The sequence below is a fragment of the Nematolebias whitei genome, chromosome 1 (assembly GCF_014905685.2).
Source record: "Nematolebias whitei isolate Nwh7 chromosome 1, NemWhi1, whole genome shotgun sequence".
NCBI lineage: Eukaryota > Metazoa > Chordata > Actinopteri > Cyprinodontiformes > Rivulidae > Nematolebias > Nematolebias whitei.
The window spans coordinates 77,577,407-77,596,054 of record NC_056498.1 but is presented as its reverse complement, the minus strand read 5'-3'; the positions used below and the strand labels follow the sequence as shown (position 1 = coordinate 77,596,054).

General features: G+C 38.9%; 1 protein-coding gene across 1 annotated transcript in view; it reads left to right on the top strand.

The window, feature by feature from the left end:
* LOC119430667 (attractin-like protein 1) overlaps window positions 1-18,648 on the top strand; it is a 201,130-nt gene that overhangs the window by 55,150 nt on the left and 127,332 nt on the right. The window contains exons 3-7 of the mRNA XM_037698128.1: window positions 1,068-1,181; window positions 3,492-3,620; window positions 12,148-12,356; window positions 18,155-18,329; window positions 18,411-18,498. Coding sequence (XP_037554056.1) covers window positions 1,068-1,181; window positions 3,492-3,620; window positions 12,148-12,356; window positions 18,155-18,329; window positions 18,411-18,498 — 715 coding nt within the window. The remainder of the gene's footprint in view (window positions 1-1,067; window positions 1,182-3,491; window positions 3,621-12,147; window positions 12,357-18,154; window positions 18,330-18,410; window positions 18,499-18,648) is intronic.

Genomic DNA, 18,648 nt, shown 5'->3' with positions numbered 1-18,648 from the left:
CTTCCTTCCTTCCTTCCATCCATCCATCCATCCATCCATCCATCCATCGACAGGGAGTGGTGGTGGATAAAACTGCTCCCTCCACTCACCAGGATCAATCACTCTATGATGACTTGGACAAGAAGAAACAAAACAAAGCAAAGTAAACAAACAAAAAAAAAACAACAACACTCTATTATTCTCTATATTGTAACCCATACGAACCAGAATATCTTGCACCAAAAACATGTAGGTTTACTTATTTACTTACTCACAGGGGCGGCTTTGGCTGAGTGGTTAGAGCAGTCGTCCTCCAATGCAAGAGTTGGGGGTTCAAATCCACCAGCAGCCACATGCCAAAGTGTTCCTGGGCAACTCACTGAACCCCTCATAGCCTCGGATGTGTGTCCCATCAGTGTATGAATGTGATAAAGCATGATTAGTCTCTTTAGAATGATTTGTTCAATTGGTTTTGTAGAGATCTAGTAGAGTGCTGTATGAATGGGTGAATGAGGCACAGATTGTAGTGTAAAGCACTTTGAGTATCTTGATAAGATAGAAAGGTGTAATACTGTATATGTACAGTCCATTTACATTCTCTGTTGAATTCTTGTCCAGAAAAACACTCATCTCCAAAACTACAAACATTCACTATTCAGATCCCTCAGAGACGGGGGACATCGTTGGACCGCTTGTTAAAATAAACCATTCAAAACTCAAAGATATGTAATTATATACACCTGTCGATGGAGGAACATTTTCAGGTACAATCTAATAAACTGTCTCCTGTCGCCCCAATAATTTCAAATCCACTCAAGATCTTTCAACAAACTTTGATACACATATAGATGTCACATCAGCCAGGATCTTACATGTCCTTTATCATTAAGGTTCTGATATCAGTTTGTGATCTAGAACATGTCATGCATGTTTCAGATGTCAAAGGTTAGGCTTTATGTGAACTTCAGTACAGTGAAAGCTGATGTTGACTTTGAGTTTCAGACCTGTAGATAGTCTGGACGTGTTTGAAAAACATCAACTGCCTTCAAAAGCACCTACATCAATCAGCTCTTTGTGCTCTCCTGCAGCCCTGACACGGCACTCCGACTGCGCTTCAGTCACTTTGCCACCGAGTGCAGCTGGGACCACATGTACGTCTACGACGGGGACTCCATCTACGCCCCCTTGATTGCTGTCTTCAGGTGAGAGGCTGCTACATCGAATGGACAAGGAGGAGATACGCAAACTGCTCGGGTAGCAGTCAACAGCTGCAATATGTACACTTCTTCAAGCAAATGGATGAACGTAAAGCCAAACAATGGGCTTCATAATTACAGCCGTTCCACAATACAGCGTTAATGGAAAGAAAATATGGCCATTAGTCACATTATCTCTGAACGCTGCAGCTTCTTAAGGAGCTTTGTTGCAAATGTTGCTGTTTTTGCCTGTAAATATGTGAAGAGCCTCTTTTAGTTTCAGACAAATTCATTAAAACACAATAATATCTTGGTGATTCATGCACCTACAGGAGTTTATCTTTAATTAAAAATTCAGCTGAGCCCTTAAACTGGAAAATTGGACACCTGACACCTAATTATACAAAGCCTGCAGCGATATCACCTGGAGGGAATGAGGTTCAATACAATGAATATAAAAAATGTGTAGCTGCTTAAAGGGTGCAATGGTGCAGAGCAGTAAAAACACTAGACGTTACTGGCCAAGCACAGGATGCACTGCTAATCCTCACAGGAGAAATCAACAAGCATAATAAAATGAGTGGTGCCTCTGCAGTGCAGAGTGTTTGTTTAAAGCTAATCACTGTCATCGTGTCAGTACAGACTGCAGCTGCTCACTGGATGTTCCTGTTACCCTGAAGCTCTGAGCGGGCTCAGAGTTTACCAAATACAACAACACTTCTTTACTGTTTCATATTTAAAGTACCGATGCATGAACACTGAAGCAAGAAGCGTACTATTCTGCTGACTGAGTGGATAATCCTCCAGCAGCTTCAGACAAACTCTTAGAAAATAAGTATAATAGGTTCAAGGTTCAAAGTTCTTTATTGTCATTCACATCACATGTGGTACATGAGGTGCAACTAGGTCCCAGTTACACCCAAAAATAGCAAAAATATAAAGTATATAAAAGAAGAATTTTTTTTTACAAGGATCTAAGATATACTCTAAACAATATATAATACAGTTTATTAAACAGCAGCCTGAACATGAGTCTGTTGTGAGCAGATGGGTATGAATATAACAGCTTATGGGTAAGAAATCAGCTGCATGGATAATCAGCAGCACATATCACTAATTAAAGTGTTCATTACAATGATTTTTCTGGTTAAAGTTTACCAAATACAATAACGCTTCTAAAACCGTTTCATGTTTAAAAGTACCGATGCACAAGCACTGAAACAACAAGCTTACTATTCTGCCATCTGATTGGCTAAACCTCTAGCAGCTCTAGACAAAGACCAAGAAAGTCCATGCTCAATAATCCTGGTATACAATCCAACAATTTTCAGTCAGGTCTTTTATTTAGATTGTATACCTGGATAGATTGTATACCTGGATTATTGAGCATGGACTTTGTTGGTTTTGAACCAGTTTGACATGACTGTCGACGAGGAAGAGGGCCGACATCGGAGGAGGGGGCGTGCCAAAGACACCATCTTAGCACCAACACAACTGGTTTGTTCCACTTTGGAGTAAGCTGTTTGGGGGAAGAATCAGTTTTGTGTTGTGTGTTTCCTTGACTGATGAAGCCTGAAGGTGAAATGTTTCAGCAAAAAAAGAAACTGTCCAGATGACCTGACTGAAAATTGTTGGATCTAGACAAAGACGTAGACATTTATAAGTCTGGCTAAATATTTACAAATTACAGCTCTCTTCACAGTACACAAATCATACATAGACTGTACAAACACAGTACACACACAGTACAAAGACAGCATGTACAAAGTACACATACAGTAAATAAACAGTGCATAGACAGTACAACAACAGTACATGCAAAGTACAAAAGTAATACTTACACAGTACATACTCAGTACAAACACACACATATAAAAACAGTACACACACAGTAAATACAGTGCACACAGAGAACATACACAGTACACAAGTACACTAACAGTATATGTACAGTACAATAACAGTATACACACAATACATACACAGTACACATCCAGTACACACATAGTAGATAGACAGTTTGTACTGTACACAGTGCTAACAGTAATACTAATGAAACAGATCACACAAACAGGTTCATTGATAACTCTAAACTGTCCCGATGTGTTAGTGAGAGTGTGAATGGTTGTTTGACTTGTTTGCTCTATTTGGCACTTCCACGGTGAGAATCTGATTCCAAAAACACAAGATTCTGCTGGATGCAGAGTCCAACAGGGACAACTGAAAATGGCTCCTACACAAAACTGTAGGCACAAAATGATTGACGTGTGACAACCAGAGACTTCTAAGGGTTTCAAGTAGACTGTTCTTTCTCAGTGGTCTAGTGGTTCCTGAAGCCGGAGGACGTGAGACGGTACCTGAGGTGGTGACGACATCAGGATACGCCCTGCTCCACTTCTTCAGTGACGCTGCGTACAACCTGACTGGGTTCAACATCGCCTACTCGTACGTTCAGATTTCGTTCAGCCTTTATTCTTTCTCTTTCGGTCATCACTCCTGTGTCTGTGTTGGAGGTTCAGTTTCAAAGAGGGCTGATCTGATGCCAAATGGTTAAAGAACAAGATATTTAGTCTTTCTTCATTTGACACCATCATTGATAAAGTACTACCAACTGATATATCCTCCTGAACCCAGCAATTCATTTTTGTGTACTGTAGTACACATTTTTGTTTAGCTTGTATCTCCCATTCTACATTTGCCACTCTACAAAGTCCTGATGTTGCTTTTAGAGGACAACTGTAGCTTTAAAATGATGTCATGCGTGTGGGGGTGTGATCTTTGGAAGTTTCCTTTTCCTGTCTTTTAAAAATGGCTGGCATAAAAACCAGCTCATTTTATGGAAGACAGAAAGTAAGCCCGATATTTATATTTAGAATGTTTTTTACCTTTTTGTTTTGAATATTTTTTTAAAATAAACATCTAATAAGTAATTTTATTGACTCTTCAAAATTAAACCTAATTTGCTTAATAAGGAAAAAGACTAATTTATCCATGTGTACTGTAGTGCACGTCAGCACTTTGTACTTGTGTTTTTTCACCATTTTTTAGCAGACAGCTCTTTGACAGAACAGGAGAACATCATGTACAGAATCACTGAGGGAAATTCAGACATTGATCTTTCAGAAGATGAGAGTCCAATAAGACAGACAGGAGTGGTGAGGACTCACATGTGGAATCAGATGAGTAGGGGTGTAACGGTACGCTAAAATCACATTTCGGTTCGGTTCAGTTTCAAGCAGGGCTTGGTTCAGTTCATTTTCGGCACAAAAAAAAAAAGGCCAAAATAAAGACTTACAAAATGTTTATTTTGAAAATATGACAAGTAAACAATATGTTTGTATAAAAATAAATAAAAGCAACCCATTTTGATGATATTTTAAATAAACAGCACTCTTTACAATAAATAAACTATACTAACAATAATGAAAATCTTAATAAATACAATAACAGTCAGAAGCAGAACAATAAGCAGCAACAGACTGTTTACAATCTAACTAATCAAGTTTTAAGTTTTTGGTCAAAAAGACCAACTTGTCCACATTTTCTGCCAAAAGCACAGATCTAGTTGCAGTGAATATCTCCATCGGTGGAGAAACCCGCTCACTAACAACAGTAGCAGGAATAAAGAGGTAGAGCTTTGATAATTTTGCAGTGTGGCTGTATTTGGCCTCATTACTCACAACCTCTTGGACCTGCTCCCACAGGCGGGACAGGTCCCTGGAAAAGTTCAGAGTTCACTCATCACACACTTCTTAGCTGGAGGTGACCGCTGATTTCCCTGAAGAGGAAGAAGACTCAGCTGTTATCTCTGTCACAGACTGGAAATAAAACACAAAGAGATAAAAAAAAAGAGTTAATAAGATTATAATTTTAAATAAAAAAAGTCAATTAGATAATAATAATAAAATAACAATACCTCTTCTTGAACTGTCATCATTTGTTATGAGGAGGTTGATTCTCTTGATCATCATCATCAGGTCAGGACTTTAATCTGGTCCAGGACTTGTTGACAAACAGTTTTAGCTTTTTCATAAAGTGCTGCTACAACTTTTTGGCTGAAGTGTTGACATGATGTGATGTCGTAGCGAGGCTCAAGAACTTTAAAGCCGGCACATCAACAACAGAAACGTAGATCCAGAGCTTTAAAAACTCCTACAGCTTGTGTTATTGCTCTGGACCGATCTGAATGACCTGATAAAAGTTGTTTAAATGCTGCTGTTATTGGTCTTTGCACCAAACTACGTTCATATTCGAATTATGTTGTTTCAAGCTCGTTAACAAGTTAGACGTGTTGCTGCTTCAGATCCAATCTCCGTGAAACAACGTCGACACACAGCTTTGGATTTACACTTGTCTTTTAACAAGAAAGCCATAATGTTCCCCAACAGGAGACCGCAGCGAGATGCTAGGCTGCTAATGCTAGGCTGCTAATGCTGCGCATGCTTTAAGATAATAGCACCGTGCTGAAACACGCTTTGGAACTTTAGTTCCATGGCACATAATTTCTCGTTAATAAAATTTAATGAGTGAAAAAATAACTGAAATGGTACGCACGTGGACCAAACCTAACATGCCGTACCGAAACGGTTCAATACACCCACGTTCAATACACCCAGGTTGGTGAAAGTCTGTCCACTTCGGTGCCTCTTTCCTGCGGGGTCCCACAGGGCTCGATCCTTGGACCCCTTCTTTTCTCGCTCTATCTGCTCCCACTGGGATCCATCTTAAGAAAACATGCCATCTCATTCCATTGCTATGCCGATGACTGCCAGATCTACCTGCCACTGAAACCAGCCAGTGCTCGTTCCATCCACCCTCTCCTCAAATGTCTAGATGACATTAAGGCATGGATGACTTCAAATTTTCTCAGTTTTAACGACCAGAAAACTGAAGTCATCGTCTTTAGTCCTAGCTCAGCTGCCTCCTCAGATCCTGCAAACCTGGACTCACTTCAGCCCTATCTCAAGCACACTGTTAGAAATCTTGGGGTGGTTTTTGACTCGGATTTTAAGTTTGACTAACAGATCAGTTCAGTTCTGCAGAAAAGTTTTTTCCAACTGCGGCAGGTAGCTAAGCTCAAGCCAGTGTTATCCAGACCCAACCTTGAAACATTAGTCCATGCCTTCATCACAACCCGCCTGGACTATTGTAACTCACTTTATGCTGGGGTCAGTCAGGCGTCCATTTCACGTCTCCAGCTCGTCCAAAATGCAGCTGCTCGGCTTTTAACTGGTACACGTAGGTCTGAGCACATCACACCTGTTCTGTCCTCCCTTCACTGGCTTCCTGTGCGATCCAGAATCGACTTCAAGATTCTCCTCCTGACATATAAGTGCCTAAATGGCCTCGCACCCCTCTACCTCTCCGAGCTCCTGGAACCATATGTTCCGTCTCGGGCCCTGAGATCATCGGACCAGCTTCTTTTGGTCGTTCCAAAATCACGCCTGAAGCTCCGAGGGGATCGAGCTTTTTCAGTCAGAGGTCCCAACCTGTGGAACAACCTGCCCCTCAACATCAGGCAGGCTTCCTCCCTCCTGATGTTCAAATCCCTCCTTAAAACGCACCTGTTTGCTCTGGCGTTTAATACGGTGTGAGTTAGTTTATTTTGTTCTGTGTACCTCATTTTAAATTCTGTTGTTTTATGATTGACGTTTATTTTTACTGCTTGTTTTTCCTTAGTGTGATCATTAGTGTGTGTTATTGCTCCAGTAATTTTAATTCTGTATGATGTTTTTGGTTTGCTGCCTATGTTTTGCTACATTTCTGTTAAGCACTTTGATAACAGTTTATCTGTTTTAAATTGTGCTCTACAAATAAAGATGACTTGACTTGACTTGACTCTACAGATGAGGATGACCAAAATACAGAGCCAGACGTAGTGGACAAAGACACAGGGCCAGTATCTATGTGTCTTCATCCTTTTCAGGCCAAAACCAACATGTAGAGATCTGTGATTTGTAATTCTGAGAAAAAAGAAACAGGGTGCAGAATATAACACCAACATGGGAGGGGTTAACATGTGATCACATGCTCAACTTCTACAGAATGTCCAGCCGGACCAAGAAGTAGACTGTTCGAACCATACTCAATTGATTTAGCTATCACAAATGTGTGCCTTCAGTACCAACAAGACAGTCAGGCCTTGCAATGAGCTGCGAGAAAACCTCCCAATACTGGGAGTTCCAGCTCCTCTTGGCCGAGGGACAGACATGTCAACAAGACCTGAATGACTGGAGTGATGTGGAGTTCTCCCAGGGATCAGGAAACGGTAGCCTGATCCAGATGAGAGAATAAGAAAATATGGTGCAGCCCACTTGCCTGAAATGGTTAACTGTCCAAGGCCTTTTAGCTGCAGAATGCCTGGGTGCAAAAGGAAAACATATTTGAGATGTGTGAAGTGCCAAACGTATCATAAATGATTGGACTTTTGTGAGACAAAAGGTCCGGTGTAATCGGTTGTTCCTAGGCCAGTGGTCTAAAGCTACTGAAAAGTCCATGAGTTCTATGTTGGTTCTAAGTTAGAACATGAGCTGCTGTTCTATGTTTTATCCATCCATCCATTATCTGTACCTGCTGCTTTCTTTTCGGGTCACGGGGGTCAGTGGGCGAGAGGCGGGGACACCTGGACAGGTCTCCAGTCCATCACAGGGACACATAGAGACAAATGAGACAAATATCCATTCAGTCTCTCACTCACACCTAGGGACAATTTAGAGTTACCATCAGTCTCACATGTATGTTGGTCTGTGGGAGGAAACTGGAGTACTTGGAGAAAACCCACACATGCACGGAGAGAACATGCAAACTCCACCCAGAAAGGCCCCAGGCCGGGATTTGAACCAGCGACCTTCTCTCTGAGAGGCAACAACTCTACCAACCGAGCCACCAAATGTTTACTATGCTTTAATATTCTGTTTACAAATATTTTGTGGAGCTTTCAATTTTCATAATCAGCCCTTGAAATTTGTTAGTGTTTCACAATTGCGAACAACAAAGTCCTGATGTGAACTGAAGTGCACATGTTGTCAAATTTAAGTAAAAATTGGTAAAAACAAAAAATGTTTTACAATGTGATTTTTACCATCCCAAACTTTGATTGATATGAAAAAAATTAAATTAAATTAAATAAATAAAAAATAAAAAATCCCTGGGTCTCAGGAGGTTATGATATAAAACGTGATGCTCTGGACAGAGTTCCTGCTTCTTGTGCAGCTGCTCCAGGACAATGTAGTGAAGATGAATGTAGTGATGCTCAATACTGGTTTTAATTTGAAGTTGTCTGACTCAAGAACAGCAGCAAGAAACTGTATTTGAAAAACAAGCTTGAATTTGAAGAACTGACTGTAATTTGCTATTAAAAAGTGATGTTTTCCCATGAGATATGAAATAGATTCCATTTAAAGCTCGATGTATGTTTTTATTAAAAGAAGCCTTATTCGTTGACTTTAAGCCCCGCCTCCCAGCAGCCTGTTCTCTCTACTCCTCATAGAGTCAGTGCTCATTGAAGGGATTTGAATATCCTTGAAGATGACACAGAGAACTATTTCTGGCTTACAGGAGGAGGGGGAAGGCGATGGATTATAGGGTTGGTATAATGAACGTGCACATACACATGAAATGTGGATCAGTGCACTCCTGAGCCATGGTCGTCTGATCCGAAAGATATGGGTTAAAACTTGCTTTACGTTTACAGGGATGCCTAAATGACATGTTTTATATACAGTATACTGGATAAAACACGTGTCAACTTTTAACTAGACTACTGCGCAGGGTTTGAAGAATTTAACTTTACTTTGTTAAACTTTAGGAAAAATACTTTCTTATAATAATTTTAAGAGATCTTGATTAGTAGTATTCTAAATTTTCTCAAGGTCTTGTTTTGTTGCCTGTCATGGAGTGAGGAGGGGGAAATGGAAATACCCTCGATTTGTTTGTCCATCCAGCTGTGCAGGTTGTGAGCATGATAACTTTAACAAATAAGGTGCCTACGTCCATATTGGTGTGTAGCCACACACATGCAAAAATAAAAATAAATCATTCATTTAAATTCAGTTTATTTATATAGCATCAATTCACAACAAAGTTATCTCAGGGCTCAGAACAGGAACATTCACATAGATTAAAAGCCAATTAGTAAAGTTTTCTATCTAAGGAAATAACCTCTAAATAACCTCTGCTGTTCTCCAGTGTAACTCCACTTGTATATCATGCCCAGAAACATTATTTACTTCATCCCCTCTTCAATACCAGTCCAGAAAAACATCTAAAAAACAACAAACATTATTTAAATCGAGGGACACTGGTGTACCACTTGTATTCTTTGAACTTCAGCTAATATTTCACTTTATCACCCATTTTCAGTCCTGCCCACTACCTGACTATGTATTATTATTATTATTGTTATTATTGTTGTTGTTGTTGTTGTTGTTGTTGTTGTTGTTGTTATTTGGGCAGCACGGTGGCGCAGTTGGTAGAGCTGCTGCCTCTCAGCGAGCAGGTTACACTGGTTTAAATCCCGGTCCAGGGGCTTTTCTGGGTGGAGTTTACATGTTCTCTCCGTGCATGCGTGGGTTTCCTCCCACAGACCAAAAACATGCATGTTAGGCTGATTGGTAACTCTAAATTGTCCCTAGATGTGAGTGAGAGAGTGAATTATTGCTTGTCTCGTTTGTCTCTATGTGTCCCAGTGATGGACTGGAGACCTGTCCAGAGTGTCCCCCACCTCTTGCACAGTGATGGCTGGACATGGGCACCAGTGACCCCTGCGTCCCAAAAAGGAAGAAAAGATAATGGATGGATGGCCTTGTGAACAATTCTAGCGTGTAAAGGCTCCTAAACTCAAAGTAGATCCAGTGTAGTTGCCTCATAGCCGACCTCTTAACATACAACAAGATGAAACTGGATGTGGACGCACCACAGAGAGCACAGTTTGACAGAGACTAATGCTAGTTTTAGTTAGTTAGTCTCAAAGAGCTGTTTACCATGAGCTCCTGTGATGTTTCTTGTTTTTTAGGATCTTGTTCCTCCGTGTTACGTCACTAATGCATCCAAAACAACTGTAATGAAGCTAGCATCTCTTGCAGGAATACGTATCACCTGCAGGGGTGTCAAACTCACTTACAAAAAGGGGCCAAAATTAAAACCTTTTTCAAACTAAGAGACAATTTCAGAATCTACATGAACTCCAATCAGATACTCAACATCTTTTCTTGGTCACAGGTTCCTCAACAAGAGTTTGATTGGCTCATTTGATGTTCTCTGTTGTGCTTTCAATATCATAATCAAATATTACTGAAAACTTTAAAGAGATAGAAATATTTTACATTTCACATTTCATCTTGGGGGCCAGATAAGATGTCAATGAGGGCCACATTTGGCCCCCAGGCCTTGAGTTTGACACATGTCGTCTTCTTTTTTCCACGCCAAACTTTGAAACTTTCTTCTTGTGTGAGCTCTTAGGGCTCAAAGTATGTGTCAGGGATGACTCCCAGCTACTACCACCCCAAATATGAGGTTAATATCTGTAAAACTGATGAGCTGGACTCATTCAGACATTGACTACTGCACATTTGAAAGTGCTGCTCGAGAGAAGGTCATGTTGAAGGTCATTAAATATTCTGAATGCTGAGTTAACAACATAAGATCATTTTTAAGTTTTCTCCCACATTTTGTTACTGTCTATTTTCTTCAATCTGCTTTTTTAGCCATTTATGCAGTAAAACATTCAGACTCTTGGTTTTTCTAACTTTTTACACTATTTTTTAGAAAATATACTTTTATTTTATAAATATTTCCCATAAAAAGACACGTAGATCGATTTAGTTCTTTGAAATCTGCTTCAGCTTACTGACTTTATTTTGGTCTTATAGTTATTTCACCACCATTCTGCTCCTTTAGCTACTGTTCAAGTACTTGCCACTGAGTGTCCGGCAGGCTCCCACACTCTCAGTCTTTAAGTCTCGCTTGAAGACCCACTTCTATTCGCTTGCCTTTAACACGGTGTGATTTGTTTTGGTCCGGTCTGTTCTCTACTCTGTTGGCCATTTTAGTTAGCTTCTGCTGCTATTTGTATCTGTATTTCTATTTTATGTTTTCCTGTCTGCTGTGCATGTTTGGTTCTTTTGTACAGCACTTTGGTTGGCCTTGTTGCTGTTTAAAGTGCTATATAAATAAATTGGTATGGTATGGTACTTTTAGTCAACTTTTGACACTTGCAGCTTTTTTTTTTGCTAGTTTTTTTTTTTTAAACTTTATTTAACCATAACAATACACAACAAAAAGTACCAAATCTTACAATCGAAAGTTACAAAAGGTGATTCATAACACAATGGAAATAAAAGAAATACTTGCAGCTTGTTTGTAGAGCTATTGTAGCTTTTTGCTACTGTTTTGCTACTATTGTCATTCTGCTACTTTAAAAATGTAGAAAGCATTTAGCTAACAAAGTTTCTGCTCAAAGCATTTAGCTATTTTTTACATGTTGTTCTGCTACATGTAGCTTTTAGCTAGTATTTTGCTGATTTTTAATTAGTTTTCTGCTTTTTTAGCTTCCAACTTGCCTTTCTATTCTTTTCACTAGCTGTTTGCTACTTCCAGCTCCTAGACAGCATTTTGCTATTTTTGATAGCTTTTTGCTTGTTTTTGCTATATTTAGCCATGGGTATGCCTTTTCAGTACTTTTAACTTTTAGCTATTTACTATTTAGCCTTCTGCTGCTTTTAGCTAGAGTTGTGCTACGTTTGTCTCATAGTGTTTTGTTTCTTTTAGCGAGTGTTTTGCTTGTTTTAGCTTTACCAACATAGTTTCAGCTTCTTCAGCTGATTGAGTTGTTCAGCCCTCTGGCTGCCACTAAAGTCCTTTCTATGACTGTAACAAGACTCGTGTTTTCATTTTGTTTAAAATATCCCAAGGCTTATCTGAACTTGTCTGTCTGACCTTGAAGATCCTTTTCCCTAATTATGTCCCCCCCCAGGATCAACTCGTGCCCCAACAACTGCTCGGGCCACGGCCGATGCAGCGCCGCACACTCTGCTGCGGGCCCGGTGTTCTGTGAGTGTGAGGACTACTGGAAAGGAGAGGCCTGCGACGTCCCGTACTGCAGAGAGGACTGTGGCAGCCCAGACCACGGGTACTGCGACCTGACCGGAGAGAAGCTCTGCGTCTGCAACGACAGCTGGCAAGGTGAAACATCTGCATCATCAGGGGTGATGACCTGCTGGGTCTCTGCTTCTGACCGTTAATGATGTGCATGAGAAGACACACAAACAACAAACAGCACAGATCTCCTGTTCATCCCAGTAAACACGACGTCTGTCTGAATAGTTTATCTTTGAAAAAATGGACTCTGAGAAATGTTGTCTCATTATTGTGTGAATGTTTATGAAGCATTCAAACTATTGGGATCCATTTTTCTTCTGTACGTTTTTCAGCGCGACTCTCGTCCCACAGTTTTCAAGATATTTCAACAAATCATAAATCAAAACGTTCAGCTCTTTCAGGACAATCCTGCTCTGACGTTTGGTATTGGTGCAAGTGTACTTTTGAAATATTTAGCCTTTTGATGCCATTTTTTCCTCATATAAAATGAACTGAGCTCATTTTACATCCTTCAAATCTTTAGATCTGTTTACAACCTTTTACTGTGCCTTTCGCTTTTTGTTCTACTTCAGCATCCTTATGCAAATTTTTAAGCTTTGTTTTCAGCTACTTTCAGCTGTTTTTTGCTCCTTTCTGATTTATTCTGCTAACTACAACATTTTGGTGCTTTGTCTAACTTCTTTTCACTAATTTCAGCTTGTTTTGCTCATTTCAGGTTAATTCTGCACATTTCAGCTTTTTCTGCTATTTCATCTACTATTTAGCTTGTTATGCTAATTTTACATTTTCAGCTAATTTCAAATGTTTTGTACTCATTTCTACTTTTTTAAGCCCAATTCAGCAAAAATATGTTTTCTTCACTTCCTTCTGGTAATTTGAGCTTCTTTCTGTTTTTTAGCTACTTTTAAGCTGTTTTTTTTTGTTGTTGCTAATTTCAGCTTTTCTCAGATTATTTCTACATTTTTTAACTCATTTCTGCTTCTTTCATCCTATTTCGGCAAACATGTTCTTTCTGCTGTCTTCTGCTAATTTAGGTTTGTTCTACCTTTCAGCTAGCTTTTAGCATTTTTTTTAGCTAATTTCAGCTGTTTTCAGATAAATTCAAGTTTTTTGTGGTAATTTCTGCTTCTTTCAGCCTAATTAACTTCTTTCTGATAATTTCAGCTTGATGTGCTCCTTTCAGCTTATTTCTGCTAGTTTCAGTTATCTGTCAACTAGTTTCAGTGATCTCAGCTAATATTAGGCTGTTATGCTAATTTTAGTTTTTTCAGCTATTATCTTTTTTTACGTTAATTTTAGCTTTTTAAGATAATTCCATTTTACCGCATTTCAGCTTTTTCTGCTTCCTTCTGATAGCTAAATTTCCTTTCTGCCCTTTCAGCTAATTTTCAGCAAAATTGTGCTAATTTCATCTTCTTTAGCTAATTTCCCAATTTTTGTGTTGCTTTTTAAAGCCAAAATCAGTAAATATGTGTTATTTCTAGTTTATTGTGCTAATGTAAGCTTGTTCTTCCATTTCAGCTACATTTCAGCATGTTTTACATAATTTCTGCTGTTTTTCAGCAAGTTCTACTGGAATAAGCATTCACACTGCATTTTCGCAGGCAGCACGGTGGCGCAACTGGTAGAGCTGCTGCCTCTCAGCAAGCAGGTCCCTGGTTCAAACCCCAGTCCAGGGGCCTTTCTGGGTGGAGTTTGCATGTTCTCTCCGTGCATGCGTGGGTTTTCTCCGGGTACTCCGGTTTCCTCCCACAGTCCAAAAACATGCATGTTAGGCTGATTGGTAACTCTAAATTGTCCCTAGGTGTGAGTGAGAGAGTGAATAGTTGTTTGTCTCATTTGTCTCTATGTGTCCCTGTGATGGACTTGCGACCCGTCCAGGGTGTACCCCGCCCCTCGCACAGTGATTGCTGGACATGGGCACCAGCGACCCCCGTGACCCAAAATGGAATAAGCGGGTAAAGATAATGGATGGATGGATGGACTGCATTTTTGCAGAAAAAGCAATTTCTCTAGTTATTATGTATAATTTATAATTAGTGGTGTTTTATATATTTATATATCGCTTGCAGCAAAATCTAAAAACAGCTTAAAAGCAGTTTACATAAAGGTTTTAAAAAAGTTAAAATACACACACACATATATATATATATATATATACATACACACATATACATAGTTCATAATTTTTGCAAAACCATGATCAAAAAATGTTTAAAACTGAAGCATTATTTTCAACCTCAGGCTCAAAGTCAGGAGTTTCTTCGACTTCTTTATATTTTTGACAAACATTGTGTATTCCTTTGTTAGTTTACCTAAACAACCTTGTCTTTTGTCTTTGATTCACAACTCTCTCTTAAAAAAAGGAATAAAAAGTTAAATGTATATTAAAATATAATAATAATAAAAAAAGACATTCCACAGATGGGAAGTTGAAATAATTGGTGATGCAGTGCTGCCTGCTGGTAACAGTCGGTCGCTGCATGGAATGAAAATAAAATCTTAAAACAAGGTCATGTTAAATTCATAGTGATTTCTTGCATAAACTTTAAAAAATAACTTTTCTTTTCTTTTGTAGTTTGTACAGATTAAAAAAGAATGGGTTTTAGACGAACACATATCATTGCATTTTGAACATACATGCTCCTTTTCGTCAGTTCAGAATGAAGGGGCGAGACAGCCCCTGGTTTTCTCCAGAGCTAGCTGACCTCCTGCACAGGAGAGATCATCTTTGGGCTGCAGCGAGAAAATCTGACTCAGACACTGATTGGTTGAGTTTTCGACAGATGAGGAATAAATGCACAACTGCTGTCAAAGCAGCAAAACGCAACTATTTCTTATCTCAGACCTCCAAAAATCTAAATGACCCTAACAGATTCTGGAAAACCATCAAATCTCTCTCAGGCAGCCCCCAATCATCTGACCTCCCATCACAACTTCTCGTTATCTCTGTTCCTGTGTCAAATAAGCACGAGATCCTGAACTGTTTCAACAAACACTTTGTTGCTTCTAGTTCTTTATTTGACACAGTTACTAATGGAAAATCAGTCACTTCACTTAATAACCAAACTTGTACAAATCAAATCCCTCCTACAAGTCAATCCTCAGTTAATCACACCTTCTCTTTTTCTCCATTCTCAGTTAGTGAGGTTAATAACCTGTTAAAAGATCTTGATCCTAAAAATCTGCAGGTCCAGATGAACTTCCACCTTATTTTTTAAGGCTGGCTGCTCATATCATCACAGTCCCTGTGACCCACATCTTCAATCTCTCCATAAACCAAAACTCCATTCCAGACACTTGGAAAACAGCCTTTGTTCTTCCTTTGCTGAAGGGAGGTGACCCCACCTCACTGAACAACTATCGACCAATCTCTAAACTCTGCATTTTAGTCAAGGTTCTAGAAAAACTGATAAACTCTCAAATCAAAAATTACTTGGACTCATTTAACATCTTACCTCCACATCAATCTGGTTTCAGGAAACAACACAGCACAACCACTGCTTCACTGAAGGTTCTTAATGATGTTATTGAAGCACTGGATGCTAAGAATTATTATGCTGCACTTTTCTTAGACCTGTCTAAAGCTTTTGACACTGTGGATCAGAACATCTTGTGTCATAAGCTCTCAGAAATCGGTTTCTCAGAACACACCACTGGATGTTTCTCTAACTATCTTTCAGACCGGAGGCAATGTGTTCAACATAATGGTACTTCCTCCAGTTATTTAACAGTTAACAATGGTGTACCACAAGGCTCAGTCTTAGGACCCACCCTCTTTACAATCTACATACATAATGTAGGTAAAAACATCCCTAATGCATCCATACATTTCTATGCTGATGACACAGTTGTTTATTGTCGAGCTAAAACTGTTGCTAAGGCAAAGGGATGCTTTTTTCAAATAGGAAGTTGGTCCCAGCAGTTCTTCCTCCGATCTCATCCTCAAATGGTGTCCCCATTGAGTTTGTTGATTCCTATAAATATTTGGGTATCTTGGTCGACTCACATCTCTCTTTTAAGCTCCATGTGGAAAACTTGATAAAGAAACTGAAAGTTAAACTGGGTTTCTTTTTCACAAACAAATCCTGTCTAACCCTGAATGCTAGGAAATGCCTTGTATCTGTGACTTTCCTTCCCTCCATTGATTATGGTGACATTATTTATATGAATGCTCCTACAAGAACCCTGCAGATGTTGGATGCTGTCTATCATGGTGCACTAAGATTCATAACTGGCTGTGGTTATCATACCCACCACTGCACACTGTATTCACTGGTTAACTGGACATTATTAACTTCACGCAGACTCTCTCACTGGTGCATTTTCATTTTTAAATCACTTCTTGGTCTGCTGCCTTCATACATCTCCTCCTACTTGTCTCTGCGTGAGTGCAGCTACAGCGTGCGCTCTCAGGACATTATTACCTGCAGTGTTCCCTCAATGAGGACTGAACTAGGCAAAAGGGCCTTCTCCTATTCCGCTCCTGTTTCCTGGAATATCTTACAAAAAGATTTTTGAAGCTCTCGACCTTGACCTCTCTAAGTGTCTTTAAGAATCTGTTGGACTTCTGGCAGGGACCAATGCTGACATGTTCCTGTTTTTAGTTTTCTACATTTGTCTTGGAATCTAGCTGTTTTTTGTTTTGTTACCTTTTCCTTTTAGCCATCCTATTTGTTAAAAAAAAAAAAAAAAAAAACTGTAGTATGCTTTTTTATAATTGTTTATTGTTGTTGCTGTTGTCCATTGTTGTCATCTTTCTTTGTTGAAATCAGGTCTCTCTTGTAAATGAGTCCTCGAGGCTCAATGGGATTTACCTGTATAAATAAAGGTTGATTGATTTTAGTTTTTTGATCAGAGATAAATTTAACATTTCCACATTTGTTTGTCATTGATTTATTTATTTTGAGAAATTCATTTAAAATAATATAACTTTTTTATTAGGTTTGACTGGTTTAAACGAGCAGAGTCTTTCTGTTCAGTGTCCTTATTAATTGTTTTTAAATATATGTTTAGCTAAAGCTTAAAGTTTTAAAACAATTTTAAAAATTAAATTAAATTTTAACTTTAAATTTCTTGTTAAAAATGTGACTCATTTACTCTGCTTCATGAAAAAAAATTGTTTTTTTTTTCTTTACAACAAACTTAAACATCAAAAATATTATAAAGCTTAAAAGCATAAATAATTAGCTATGACTTTTTAAAGGATTCTTCTTTTTTTTTTTTTTTTACTTTGAACAACATTTAACTATTTTTTGCAACATTTGTACCTACATAAACTTCTCCATATAATTTCAGAACTTTAAGATTTAAAAAATTAATTCAAAAATAATTTCTTAGAATTCTGCTGCATCTTGTCCCACTTTAATGTTTAGCTGCTCTTCTGCTGCTTTTAGCTAGGCTTTTGCTGCTTTAAATTTGTAGCCACTGTTTTGGTACTTTTAATAATTTTAGTGTTCTGCTTGTATTAGCTAACATTTTGCTATTTGTCTTTTTGCGTCCATTTTGATACTTCTGTTTTTTAGGTAGTATTTTGCTTTTTATAGTTTTTTTTTTCTTGTGTTTCTCAAACTTTAGTGAGCACTTTGCTACTTTTGTCTTTTAGCTAGAGCTCTGTTTCTTTTAGATTTTAGCTACTGTTCGGCTGTTTTTAGCTTTACATTATAGCTTTTTCTTAATAAGCATCTCAGGACTTTAAAAGGTTTGGTTAAACTCAGAGTTTTGTTCCAACTTCCACTCTTTACAACTACATTCCATAATTCAATTCAACCTTTATTTATACAGGTTAGTGTCATTGAGCCCCGGGGACTCGTTTACAAGGGGGACCTGTAATAATAATACCAGCGTTATGGCTGAACTTTTTGCTGCTCCCTCTGCCTCAGGTCCAGACTGCACTCTTCCTGTTCCCTCCACCGATGCCTTCTGGACGCTCCTCAGCATCAAACCGTCAGCCCAGTCTCTGGGCCGGGCCTCTCATGGAGCTCTGGTGCATTCTGGACTCATGTGGGTGGTGGGGGGCTACTCCTTCAACTACTCCAACTACCACATGGTGCTGAAGTAGGCTGCATCACTTTGACTCACCGGTAAGATGCAGAGAGTGTAAAACTTTCAGTGAAGAAGTTTTGTCTTTGTGTGCAGCTACAATCTGGACAGCAGCACGTGGGACGTGGTTCCCATCAGCAGCGCTCCTCTCCACAGATACGGACACTCCCTGGCTCTCCATGAGGTAAACCACACAACATCTAAAATAGAATAGATCTTTACTGTCATTGCACCTAAATACAATGAAATTTGCGTTTGCTTCCCAGAGCAAAAAATAAAAATCGTATAATACAACCCCCCTTGAAAAAAGTATACATACATACATACATACATA